General features: G+C 30.6%; 2 protein-coding genes across 3 annotated transcripts; both read left to right on the top strand.

The window, feature by feature from the left end:
- The first annotated feature begins 4,493 nt into the window (after positions 1 to 4,493).
- On the top strand, positions 4,494 to 7,458 carry LOC113847567 (outer envelope pore protein 24, chloroplastic-like). Of its 2 annotated transcripts, XM_027476754.1 has the most exons (4): positions 4,527 to 4,757; positions 4,836 to 4,979; positions 5,121 to 5,195; positions 6,992 to 7,310. In XM_027476754.1, exons 1-4 carry the CDS (start codon positions 4,557 to 4,559, stop codon positions 7,070 to 7,072), a joined length of 501 nt encoding a protein of 166 aa, XP_027332555.1. In that variant the 5' UTR covers positions 4,527 to 4,556; the 3' UTR covers positions 7,073 to 7,310. The 2 variants fall into 2 exon arrangements, with proteins under 2 accessions (XP_027332554.1, XP_027332555.1); XM_027476753.1 differs by having other exon boundaries at positions 4,494 to 4,757; positions 4,836 to 5,195; positions 6,992 to 7,458.
- Positions 7,459 to 10,656: 3,198 nt separating this feature from the next.
- Positions 10,657 to 13,075, top strand: LOC113846923 (uncharacterized membrane protein At1g75140). The gene is made up of 2 exons (XM_027475682.1): positions 10,657 to 11,231; positions 11,271 to 13,075. The coding sequence occupies exons 1-2, from the start codon at positions 10,949 to 10,951 to the stop codon at positions 12,890 to 12,892; spliced, it is 1,905 nt and encodes a 634-aa protein (XP_027331483.1). The 5' UTR covers positions 10,657 to 10,948; the 3' UTR covers positions 12,893 to 13,075.
- The last annotated feature ends 1,375 nt before the right edge of the window (positions 13,076 to 14,450 follow it).

Below are 14,450 nucleotides of genomic sequence, written 5' to 3'. Positions count from 1 at the left end.
GATTAATCAATTTATTTTATGATAACTTGATAGAAAATTATGTCCATTGGTTATGGTACAAAAAAACTATGTGTGAATTAATAATTGATATTTATAAAATTAACTATTAACTTGTTGGCATCTTTTTTAGTAATTTCGGTTATACTAATGCATGGTACAAAATCTTACTACATGACTGCAAATATTAAGTTTATAATAATGTTATACCCATAGTAAAGAGTGATATGGTGACATTAAAAAAGTATGTCATAAATGATAATGTATATAAAAGAAGTTTTCTTTTCTTTGTGTATAAGAATTGACAAAAAAAAAAAGAGTAGGCACATTTAGAAAATTATATTCATGTATAAGAACAACATCCTCCCACTCATAGAAAAATAAAGAAAAAAGAAAAAAAATATTGTCAAGATTGGTCATTCAATAAACTCATAACCTCAAATGTAATATAATCACAATTACAAAATGACAAATCCTAATAAAGATCAACCCAAGTCCTAACCCTAACAAAGGATGAGGAATAAAGGATTTTAGAGGAAAGGAAACAAAAATACAATTACACAATTAGTCACAAGCATAGAGAGCATTAGTTACAATGTACGCAGTTGCACAAGTCAAAGAGAAGATGACGACTAGCATAAGAGAAGGTGTTTAGAATTGAAGCAAAAGGAAAAATAATTCTAATTAGAGTTCCTTTCCTTTTCTACAATGGTAACATAAGTCGAGTTAGGGTATTTGGATTGGGCCATAAACATATTTTGTCATAAACTAGACAGTTCTAGTAAAAATAAAAAGATATAGTGTTGTTATTTGGTTGATTAAGAAAAATATCAACCATAACTGTTTGACCTAACTCATATATAATTGAAAGCCAAAATCGAATTAACTTGCATCTATGTTGCCACACTTGACACCTAATTTTGAATCTTCAATTTCATCGATTTCAATTAGATAGTTAAATCATGAGCAATTCTATTAGTTGAAATGTGTATTTTTAATATTTTTTTTGGTTTATTTAAACTTGTAACTTTAAGTTTTTTTGTAAAGCCTTTACTTCAAATTTTTATTTTCTTTTTATTGCTTGAATTGTATCTTTTTTTCTTAAATATTCTTTTAATGCCATAGGTCTAATTTTTTTTTATCTTTTTTTATTTGAAATTTTTATTTTTGTGCATTTGAATCTAAATTTTGATAAATTTTGTATATTAATTAATAGTGCATACTGTAACGCCCTGAATTTTGATAATATTAATTATTATTATTATTATTATTATTATTATTCTTATATATATATATATATATATATATATATATATTCATATGTGTGTTGATTTATTTGAAAATGATGTTTTATGTGTATTAAGTACATGGATGTGTGTATATATGTGTATGTATGACTGGATAGGCTGAAAATGAGCGAAGTGCCTAAATGCAGGGCGAGATACTGGGCTGTTCTCCTCTCGCTGCAGCGAGAGGACCCTGGGAATTGTTGCCTTCTCGCTGTAGCGACAGAACGACAGTTTGAGGTGCATTTCAGGGTACAACGAGCCTCGCTGTAGCGAGATTCTGTAGAAACCAGAGTGCAGTTTTCTCTGACTTTTTCGCTGTAGCGAAAGGGCGTGTTGCTGCAGCGAGGTCTCACTGTAGCGAGAGTGTCGCGACCAGAAAAGGATTTAAAGGGGATTAGGGTTCGGGGAGAGTTATTTCTCCCTCTCCCTTCGATCCTCTCATGCCCAAAGCCCTTTTCACCGATTAAATTGCCTCCAAAGCTGTCCAGGAGCTTGATTGAAGGTTGAATCCATGTGGAGAACGCTTTGAGGTGAGTTTTAATGGTTAGGGTTTCAGTTTTACATCCCCTTTCTCTATTTCCGTGGTTTCCCTGGGTTCTCATGGAGTTTCTCCATGTGTTTATGATGAAATCTGTGAGGAGAAGTACTTCTTGGTAGATTTAGTGTGTGGGATGTCAATCTGAGGTAAGGGGAGACTCTATCCTACTCTTTTGTGCATGAATTGTTGATATCCTGCTAAATATTGTATTGTGGCTGAGTTAGTGGGTAGAAAATTGCTGAGAAATGTAATGTGGGCCATGTGTTGTGATATGTGAATATGATGTGTGTTGATCCGAAATTAATGGATGTGGATTGTATGTAAATGTTGTGTGATAGAATGAGTATGGACACTTGTGCCGTATATTTGAATGAATATTATGAAAATGTGGGCTCAAGGGCTATGTAATATAAACGATATTTGTGAGTTGTGTGCCGTGTGTAAGCGTGATTACTGCATGCGTGAATGGAATATGTGTGAATGGGCATGTTAGCGCCATTGTAATATGTTGTGAATGGTTCAATGATACACTGGGGATGTGGGAGATGAGGACGGTAGAAATACTTTAGAGAAGAGGGAGTGGTGGTGACACCGACTGCGGAACGGGTGCACCACGGGTCACACACTCTCTTCCTGACTAGACCTCTGACCACTATCTTTGCTGAGCGACCCGTGACTGCCCACGTGATATCCGTGAGGCAGGGGTAACCGACGACCATTCATGGTGTAAATCTGTACCTATGGATATAGAATGTTGCCTGTGATTGTGTTTGTTTAACGTATTGGAAATGTGCTGGAGGTAAGACTTTACGTTGATTGTGTGTTTTTAGGTAGTGTAGAGTACTCACCCTTACATTCATTTTTCAGGTAATCAAGACGATCAGCACCGGACTCAGTGAAAGGGTGGATGGAACTGCTATAGGACTTAGGATATTATTTTGGAAAACTGTTGTATTTAAATAAGTCTTATAGCAACTGTTTGATATAAATTGTAACCCCTTCCTTTATTTGAAATGATTAATGAAACTTGAATTAAAAATGAAAATTTTATTATCTCAAAAATTTGCGAAATTTCTTATTTGTTAAAAATTAAAATTTAAGGTGTTACACATACAAAAATTATTCAGACACACATAACTTAAAATAAAAGAGGTAAATAATGATCTTAATAAAAATTTACTAACTACAATAATAACAATAAAAAAAAATTGATATAACAATTAACTGACTAATTAGTTAATATTATCTTATATTATCTTTATAATTTTATTTATATAAAAAATTAATTTAGTTTTTTAGATAAAATTATTTTTAAAAAATATTAAAATTAACTAATTTGAGTTGAGTATTAGGTTTTTCATCCTCTAACTAATTTGACAATTCTTTAAAAATTTTTAATCATTATACACAAACAATAAATAATGATTATGCATTTTTTAGCTTAATTATATATACTAATTCAATCAATTCTTAATCTGCTGGTTGAGTGTAAGTTAGAAGCTAAAAAAATAACTAAATTTAACTCAATAGGTTATTTTGATCAATTTAAAATTTTTTTCCTTACAATCAAAATTTAAACGATCCTATGTACAAGTAACATTATTCTTAATGTAAGTGCATGTTTAACATTAATTTTTAATTTTATTTAATTATTTACCACACTTAATGTTAGTAACTGAGAACTAGAAACAAATAGTTTTAATTTTTTTTAAAAAAAACTCTCAATAAATTAAAAATTTGACTTAAAATAAGATAAATTCAAATATGCATATACTTCACTTAATTTAAAAATTCATAGGTGTATTTTTTTCATTATACAAAAAAATTTATTTGATAAAGTTTCAAAGTAAAAGTATATAACAAAGGCATACTTAATTTTAAGGATAGAATAAAAGATAAACATTGTTATTTATATTCCATAAGATTTTAGCGTTGTTTTTTTTTTTTTTTAGTTTAGATCATAGACATTCTCTCTTAAAGGCAATACTTTAACTCGAAATAAATTATAGGTTAAGTTAAAATAATTCATTCTAGTTGATTCAATGTTTGTAGGTTAGTGTTATTCATCTTGAAAAATAAAAAATGTTAAAAAGTTTACTTATTATTAGAGAATTTGTAAATTTATGATAAAAGACACACTAAAAATAATAAACAATGATAAATAATTAGACGAAATACTGCAGCGATCAGTAAAACAATTGAATCGTAAAAGGATTAATTAATTATGTCAATTTAAATGAAAAAAAAATGCAATAATATATCTTAAGAAGTTTAATTTTACTTTTTTAAATGTAAATCTTATCAACAGTTATACTCTCTAGTTGTTTTAAACTGATATAATCATTGGGCCTATATCTATTGGCTAAGAGCAACAAGCCCATCTCTGAGGCCCGATACATTGCTTTGAAACGTGAGTTTGAAAAAAATATATGGGTATTATTAATATATATAGAGTAAAGACTCAAAAGTGATTCAATGTATAAAAATATTATTTTAATTATTGCTTTATAAAATAATATTAATTTTAGTTTTTTTAGAAAATAATACTAAAAATAAAATAAAATAAATAGATTAAAATAATTTTTATAAAATTAATGATTAAAATGGTTTTCATTTACAAATTTCAGAGTTTATAAATATTTTTCATAATTTATTCCGCATTTGAAGGCCTTTGGCACGCTACCAACTCTTGTCGTGTCTCTTGGCAACTGCATCCTGTTTCGTTGTCTACAATGAAGGCTACTTTGAAGGGCAAATACGACGTCGATAAAAACGGCGCTGCGGCAGCCACTTTCGCCGTCAACGCCGGCGACATCAAACTCAAAGCTTCCGTTACAGAAGCCACCTTCATTAACGGTCCCAGCCTAACCGGCTTGGCTTTAGCCGTGGAGAAACCCGGCTCCTTCATTGTCGATTACAATGTTCCCAAAAAGGTACGCTCCCAAATTCCCTAAACTGGTGAGTTGTAGTTAGTTTGGTACTAAAACCGTTTTAGGGTTTGTTGCGTGTAGGACTTTCGGTTTCAGTTTATGAACACCGTTAGGGTTGCGGAGAAACCGTTGAATTTGACATACTCACACAGCAGGGGCGACAACAGGACCGTTTTGGACGGAACGTTTGTGTTGGATCCTGCGAACAAGGTTTCTGCTAATTACGCATTTGACTCGGGAAATTGCAAGTTGAAGTACACTTATGTTCATAAGGGGTTGACCACGTTTGAACCCTCCTATGATGTTGCTAAGAATTGTTGGGACTTTGCTGTTTCGAGGAGGGTTTATGATGATGATTCCTTGAAGGCCGTGTACCAGACATCGAACAAGGTTTTGGCACTTGAGTGGTCACGGAATTCCAAACACACTGGTTGCTTCAAGGTGAATATTTGTGGCAGATTGATTAACTTGTATTTTTTATTTATTTTTGGATGATTTTTGTGTTTCACCTGTGTGGTAGAGTTTATTTATAGATGTATGCTTTTGTGTGTTTCTTGAATTGATGAATTGTGCATGTTGGCTTGTCGTTTAAATTTAGTCTCGTTCCTGCATGAGTTGAATGAAATTTTGGACATTTGAGGGACGAATCTTTGATTATTTTTAAGTAATAATAGCAATATATATTGAATTATCTTATTTTAGGATTTGATTTTTGAATTTAGGATTATCTTTAATTTTGTTATTTTTATATTTGTTATTTATTTTTAGGATTTTATCTAACATATAATTAGGCTCTCAAACTAAATGATTATTAATTTTTATTATTATTATTTTGTATGAGTTGGGGGGTACCTGCCCTAGAGGAGTAGGGGAGTATCCTCCCAAAGGGAGTAGCTTTGGGGTTATGATTCTGCATCATCTAGTATGCTTAGAAATTCTGTTGCTTTATCGAAGATTGCTAGAAGGTTCATGATTGATTGATTATGAGTTGACTGATAATTCAACTTATGAGTAGAGACTTTTTGAGGGAGGATGTAGGATGTAGTCATTCATCTTTGGAAGGTAATTCTATATGAAAATACAAAGGCAGTAGTTTTTGTGAAGTTGGTTATGTGGCAGGAGGCACAAATTACTGCATGAAGATGGGGGAAAGAATTGGAAACAAGATTTCTCCTTTCTTGGGTGATAAGAATCAAAGTCAAGGCTCTATCAAAATATTTATGTAGCTCACGTGATTCATTTTTATTGCTGAATGGAAAAGGATTTGTTGAAGGGTTGAAATAGGTAGTGATATCTATATTCATTCTCATTTGACCTTACAACAAAGTTGCCTATACATCATTTAGTCTTTGATCAAAGAAGCGTGGATACTCTTGAATGGTAGTTTTGTGAAGTGGTAGTTGTGTTGGATATATATTGATATTACATGGATAGCTCAAGTATTTTTAGTTTCATTTTATAATTCTTATTTTTGAAATTTTTATAGCAATACAAATTAATATATCATAATAAGTAAAAAGAAAATAAAATTTAACTTCATTCGGCCTTGATCAAAGAAGCATGGATATTCTTGAATGGTAGTTGGGTCAAGTGGTAGTAAGTGTGTTGGATATATATTGATATTACATGGATAGTTCAAGTATGCATTTTTATAATTCTTATTTTTGAAACTTTTATACTGACAAATTGATATATCATAATAATTAAAAAATAAATAAATTTTATTATGTCCATAACAACTTATTTCATTTTTACAACATGAATACTCTCTTGTGATTACAAATTTGATATTATTATAAATTTATTTTGTATGTTGTATTATAATTGGGTCATGTCTTATGAATTTTAAAATATGTTGTATTCCTATCCATGTCTGTGCTCTGTAAGTCTTATTTTTTTCTCACATCTTCATTGCTTGCATTTATTACCCATATTTATTTACATGTTTGGGGTGTAGTGGTGTACTTTGTTACTCGTCATTTTTGTGGTCTCTCTCTCTCTCTCTCTCTCTCTTTCTGACATATATTTGACAGACTTGGATGTTTCTTAGAAGAATAAAAAATGCCTTTTCTGTTCTATTAGAAACTTGATCAATGGAGGTTTCACTTTGCTAAAACTTTTCCTGTATGAAATTTGGTTAATCGGTTGACTTCCCTCCTCCCATGTACTACATTGTTCTTGAGTAGCATGTATTTGTTCCTCAGACAGAATGTCTAACTTTGAGCTTTTTCTTCCAGATTGTGGCATCTGTTAACTTGGCTGAGGAAACGAAAGTTCCCAAACTTATTGCTGAGACCGCATGGAATCTTGAGATGTAGTTGGCCTCCAATATATTGTCTCAATCTCAATTGCTTGATAGGTTTACTGTCAAGTTTTGATGGTTTTATCCGTCACCATTGGGCATATTTTGCCTTTGAATTCTTTATCTTTGAAAGTGATTTGATCATGTTATTGTTATGAGCATCTCTGTGGCCTTATTTGTCCACCTACAACTTCCCATTTTTGAATTATTCCAATTCCAATATTTACCTCACTTTGCAGAAATCTGTAATTTGCCTGCCTATAATACGGGCTCGTTTATTCTCATAAGGTTATTCAATACACCTTTTCTTTTGTACCTTTCCTTTTTCTATACCTGCGAGAATGGTTCGAAGGATAATCTTGCTCTGTTTGGAGCTTATGATTATGATTTCATTGCAAGTTTGAATTCGTTTATTTTGCATATTCAAACTATATGTTAGCATTTTGAAAAAAAAGAAAAGAAAAGAAAAGCTTTTGTAGTATCAAAATAAAATAACCTCTTGAGCTATAGTTTGTGTGATTTATGCGCACCTAAAATTGTGTTTTTCTAGAGTTTTTGCCATTTTTAATGTAAAAAACCATGGTATAAATCAAGTTTTTTCAAAGGAAAAATGAGTTGAGGTTGGTTGACTCACATGTCAAACACGTGTGGCAAAAGCATAATTTTGAAGGTAGTCATGACCATGGATCTGGATTTTTTCCTATTGTGGTAGGAATTGGATCTTTCGCGTAAGCAAAAATAGATTTGTTTTAGCGAGAATGGACTCGCTCCAATGATAATGGAGAGAATAGCAAATTTTTTTTATGTAAAATTAGTTTAAGTAAATTTTGCATATTTATTTAAGCAAATTTTGTACATTTGAAAAGATGAGAATTGAGTGTAGGAGAAGAAGGGAGTAAGGATGAGTGGAGAAACTGAAGATGAAGAGAGCGAGTGATACAGGAGTGATGGTGGAATGAGAGGAGGGTGGAAGAGTTAAGTATAGAGAAAAGAGGGAGAGGTGAGTATACAGGTGGGATGAAGTGAGGGTGAGAAGAGGAAAAGAAGAGTTGGATACGAGGTAGAGGGAAGAGAGAAGTTGGATATAAGAGGAGGAAGAAGGTTAAATATGAAAGTTAGAGAAAGAGTGTTAAGTATAGGTGAGAATGAGAGGAGAAGACTTGAGCAAAATTTGTTTAAGCTAATAAAATTCGCTTAAGTTAATTTCATGTAAAACAATTTCGTCATTTTTTTCCTTTTTGTTTAAGTCAGTCTATTTTTGTTTAAGTAAAAAATGGAACTTAATGTCCAATTTTTGCCACAATAGGAGATAATGTGGATTCCTTGATCATCTCTTCCCTTCTTTTTGTCTGAATGTTTATATCTTAATTTCATTGTCACAAGATGCCATTAAACATCATTGAACTAGTGCCTTTTTTTCAAAAGCTGCTATATAATCTAGTAGTGTGCTAGGATTTAATAATTTTTTTTTGCATATAACTAAGGGGAAAAGAACCAATATTTGCACTTAGTAACTCAACGTCTAATTTCTACCACAACATGAGATTATTTGGATTCCTTGATCATCTCTTCTCCTCTTTTTGTGCAAATATTTATATCTTAATTTCATTGTCACAAGATATCATTAAATATCATTGAACCAATGTTTTTTTTTACAAAAGTTGCTATATAATCTAGTAATGTAATGGGATTCAATAAAAAAAATTGTATATAACAAAGGGTAAAAAATCAATGTTTACAATCAGTAACTCAACGTCTAATTTCTGCTACGACAGGAGATAATTTGGATTTCTTGATCATCTCTTTCCTTCTTTTTATGCGAATGTTTATATCTTAATTTTATTGTCACAAGATGCTATTAAACATCATTAAACTAATGCTTTTTTTTTCCTTCCAAAAGCTGCTATGTAATCTAGTAGTGTGCTAGATTTAATAAATTTTTTTTGTATATAATCAAATAAAAAGAACCAATATTTATTCAGTAACTCAACGTCCAATTTCCGCCACAACAGGAGATAATTTAGAAAATAACTTTATTTTTATTATTTAATATTTACAGATTGAGAAAAAAAAAATTTAGACAATATATATATATATATATATATATATGAAAATAAAAGAAGATGCCTTGTGAGAACACAAAATTTATCAAAAGAAAAGAAAAAATTAATGTATGATTTATAAATTTATAATGTACTGTTAAAATTTTTTTAAATTATACAGTAATTTATATTTGATATTTTGTTTTAGGTTGTAACTCGATAAAAATGAATCAATGCTGAATAAAAGATAACAATGAAAAATTTAGAAGATTGAACAATTTTATTGTATTATTGTATAAATACTTTTAAAATTTTATAGAATTTGAAAAGTAGAATATCATTTGACATTTTCGTCTTTTGTAAAATAATTTTGTTATCTTTTTATATATGTCTTTCTTACTTTATTATATATATATATTTGTATATAAAAAATATTTATCTTATTTTTAATGTAATTATATTTGATATTATTTTATATAATAAAATTTTATATTATATATTTTTATATTTAAATTATAATTTTTTGTTTATTTTAAAATAAAATAATTTAATAAAAATATAAATAAATTTGTATAACACATAAATATATTTACTAATTTATAGTTAAATTATTATTATTATTAAAATTTATAATATTTAAAGTCGCATATAAATTAATTTTAATTGTTATATTTATTTATATATAAATAATTTATTTTAAAAAATAATCAAAATTTTTATTTAATATTTTTTATTTTTTATCATATTAAAAATAATTATTTTTATATTTAAATTATAAATATTTTAAAAATAAATTAAATAATAAAAATATGAATATATTTATATAAATTTATGCAACGGCACAGATATATTTTCTAATTAAAGAGTAAAAAAAATATTAATGATGGATTCGTATAATATGACATACATTTGATTATGTAGCACTAATAATTTTATATGCATGTATGTAAAATAAATTTCAACTTTCAAATTGAATTTTAATTTTATAAAACTTATTCTGCTAGAAAATATTTTCTAATAAACATAAGAAATTATTCTGCACATAATTTTTTGCTATATGATTTATATAGCACTAATTGATGTGCAACACTCATGTGCTTTTGGAGATTATACAAAAATTATAATCAATGGTTCGATCCGTCAATAAATAAAATCAACAATTCAAAAAATATACCCATCAGAGACAAATTAGAAAATATGGCAAAATATTTTTAATATTTGTATAAAAATAATTTAATTATATATATATTAATTTTAAATTATTATTTCAGCAAAAATTATTAATTTTTAAAATATTTAATTTAAATTTATGTTACGGTACAATTTAATTAATTATTCTAATAATATAAAAAATATTTAATTTAAAATTTATATTACGGTACAATTTAATTAATTATTCTAATAATATAATTTTTTTAAAACAAATAATACAACAAAATTAAACTCATTAAGAAAAAGTAAAAATCACGACTAAAGATATTTATGTTAAAAAGTTATAAATTCTTCCTTAAAAAAAGTGGGAACAGAAAATTTTTCTAGGAACATGAATGTAGGACCTCAAGTGGTCAATGTCCAAAGGATTATCTGATGTAGATATAGCCCAAGCAAACCGATCGGAGCAGATCATATATACTTTGTTACAGTACAATTGAACTGAGGTTACCTGGTTTTGTGTCTGCTTCTGTTAATCCCCATGTTTGCCCTAATTCAGCGCAAGTCAATACACTGTCCTAACTCCCTCCTCAGATTCCCCAAATCTTACATAGATTTCTGCTAAATTCTCTATTTGCAGATCCATCAACTTCCGACACACTGAGAGCAACACCCTCCAATTTTCTTCTTCAAATTCAATGGCGTCCTCGCAAAAAGGCAAGTTTTTTATGTTCTCTTTGCTCTTCTTTTTCTCTTCTCTTCATGTTTTTAGTGCCTCCATAGACCCTAAATCATGTTCTATACAATCCAAGCTGGACCATGATTCATGTCAAGAACCTGTTCCTGAACCCGAAGCATCAAATCATTTGAATCAGCAAGTTTTGTTGAATAAACTGGAGGAGTTAGTGAGAAATCTTAGTGAAATCGTTGCAAGATTAGAATCAAAGCTACCAGACCCACCAAAGGAAAAGGGTGGGTTTAGTCCAAAAAAGGTTGATGATAAAAGATCAAGTAGGAAAGGGGTTGAAGATGAGGAATTTGAGCGGGAAATCCGAGATGGGGAGAGAGCTAGAGGAATGTCTGTAACAAAGTACACACCTTTTTGGTCAGAGAGGTTCCAATTTGCATCTGCTGTGAAGTTAGATTCTGATGCCACTTGTTTAAATGTTTTGCCTTTTAGGGATCATGAAGGGTTGAGTAAGTATGTGGCAGTTAGTGATGAGAGGGGGAGAGTGTATGTGTTTTTGAGGAATGGAGATGTCTTGGTTGAGTTTGATACATCATTAGAGTCCCCCATTACAGCAATGGCTTCTTATACTTCTGTTTACAAGAATGAGAGTTTTGTGGTAACTGGTCATGAAAATGGTGAAATCTTGATAAATCGAATTTGGGAGGGAGGGTCCAGTGGAGATGATTATAGTTCTCTTTTCATGGAAAACGTTGATAAGTTTGTGTCGCCTGAAAACCTTGAAGATGGGTTGCCAGTTACTCTCTTGGAAGTTCATTATGTAAGGAGGATGAAGTACATTCTGTCTGCTGATACTAGTGGGAAGATCAAGGTTTTTAAGGAAAACGGTTTATTGTATGGTTCTGCCAAGCCTTCTAGTAAGCCCCTAGTTTTCTTGAAGCAACGGCTTATGTTTTTGACTGAAACTGGTGCAGGCTCATTGGATTTAAGGGGCATGAAAATCAGAGAAACTGAATGTGAAGGGTTAAACCATTCTGTTGCTCGAACTTATGTTTTTGATGCCACGGAGCGTTCCAAAGCGTACGGTTTTACCTCGGATGGAGATCTGATTTATGTCTTGTTGCTTGGGGATGTAATGAACTTCAAATGCAGGGTTAGATACAAGAGAAAGTTTGATATGGATGAGCCCCTTGCTTTGCAGGCCATCAAGGGGTATTTGCTGATTGTTAACCCGGAAAAGGTTTTTGTGTATAATGTTTCGTCACCGCATTATGTGAGAGTTGGCGTGCCTCGGCTTGTTTTCTCCTCGAGTCTTGAAGAGCTTAGATCATCATTTGTGAATCATCAAAACCCAAGTTTGGATGCAGAAACACGAGTAATACCCTTGATAGCTAGTGACCGCGAAAAGCTTGTTATTGTTGGGCTTGGAGGTGGGTATGTTGGAATGTATCATTCTAATCTACCTATCTTCAAAGGGGAATTCAATACCATGCTCTGGACTAGCCCTGTATTGTTCTTCATACTTTTCCTATTTGGGGCTTGGCACTTTTTTGCCAAGAAGAAGGAAGCACTTACATCTTGGGGACCAGATGATCCTTTTAGCTCCACATCAGCTACCAGCAGTGCACCGTTGGGATCTGGCTCTGGAGACAGAGACAGATCCTTTGTAGACTCTTCTTCAAGAAATTCTGAAGTTATGGATCTTAGAGGTGGAGCTCTTAGACCTCCACCAAGAAGGTATGGTTCTCCTTCACGATATCCTGGTGGGGCTGCGAATTCCTATAGACTTGGTGGTTCTTCGGATCACAATGCTCGGCCAGCTTCCATTGATCCAGATTTTCGCGCAACCTCAGAGCTAAAATATAGGGCCACCACCATGGACCCCCCTGGTTTCCCTAAAAGAAGATCAGATGGTCTATTTGTAGGAAATCAAGCTGTAAATGATCGCAGTTGAGTGGCAGAGTTAATTGCATGAGCTTTTCTCTAACTAGTTTCAAATTTCCCTAGCTTTTAATCTTATGATGATGATAATCATTTGGCATCTCTTTGCTATTTGGTCTCACAGTACTTTAGCTTTCAAGTTGTTGCATACAAGAGGGAAATAAATTATAATGAGAAACTTCCAGGTTTTTTTTTATCCCATATATTTTATTGTCCACGTGATTGATAAGAAGTTCATACATGAGAAATATATAGTCCCAAGGAGTGGTTTAAGATAGGATTTTATAACATCAACTTGTTCTTGAGTTTATTCAACTTTGTGTTGGTACGAATGGTGGAAGTGACTTGTATTTTTCATGCATGCATTCTTAGATTCGATCGATGATTCATTTTCATGAAAAACTAATACTTTGTAGAGATCCCTACTTTTTAGTGCATGATCATATTTGGGAAGTAAAAAATTGTAGGAAAGAAGTGTTCACAGTTATACTCGTTTAAGCAACTATACTTAAAAAATGCGATGCCCAGCTGTGTGGTTTGTCAACTTCTAATACAGAAATTATGTTCCTTGATGACAGAAATTTTATATATATATATGTATGTATGTGCCGTGGTTTTTTATTCTTTATTGTCACGTATGAAAATGAAAACATAATTGTGAAAGAAACTTATACAACTTTGTGAACCAGTGGAAATAGCATGTGTCCTTGTGAACTGCAAAATCTGAAATTCTAAATTGGCTTATAAGCCTATGCCGATCAATGGTGATGCGCATATTTCACTACAAACATTAAGTCATTTCCTAAGAGAAATTTACCTGCTGCCAATCCCATTATTTTTAGTGTTACACCATGTTTTAACCAAGCACTGAAATTGTCTCAAATTGTGACCTTGTTTAGGAAAAAATAATTCTTGGGTCCAATCCAAGAATTAAAAGACAGTGAATCTAAGTCTAAAAGATTGAGTTGACAAAAACAATCTCAAAGATAAGTATTATAGACAATTTAGACTCACTGTCACTTTTCTTATTTATTGTGAGAGTTTGTATTATCTTAAGGCATTTCAGAGTCAATTTTTTTCTTATATATCTTTTGATTTGTGTTAATTTATCAATGTAAATTTTATTGTCTTAAGTTTTATTATTTGAACTAGTGCTCTTCTGTTTTTAAAAAAAATATGTTATAGGTCTAATTTTTGTTTATTTTGACTTTTTTTTAATGTTTAGCCTTACATGTTTTTAGACTTAAGATTTGAAAATATATTACGATTTTGAATGCAGATTCAGAGATGATTGGGTCTAAACTTAAGTAGTTTGTTTGTTAATTTTTTTAATTTAAAAATTAAATTGAATTATTAGCTCTTGAACTTTAACTTATGTGTCATTTTTTTATTTTAATTATTTATGTTTAATTTTTTTTACTATTCAAATTAAAAATTTTATTTTAAAATTTCATCTATTAATGAACATAAGCATAACAAAAATGTGATATATAATTAATTTGTAGATATGTGTAAGGAAAAAAATTTTAGAATATAATTTAATAAAAAACTTGAATAATATTTTATATATT

The sequence above is a fragment of the Abrus precatorius genome, unplaced genomic scaffold (genome assembly GCF_003935025.1).
Source record: "Abrus precatorius isolate BTA unplaced genomic scaffold, Abrus_2018 Scaffold8, whole genome shotgun sequence".
Lineage (NCBI taxonomy): Eukaryota > Viridiplantae > Streptophyta > Magnoliopsida > Fabales > Fabaceae > Abrus > Abrus precatorius.
The sequence above is the reverse complement of the archived record's forward strand: the minus strand, read 5'-3'. Positions and strand labels throughout refer to the sequence as shown.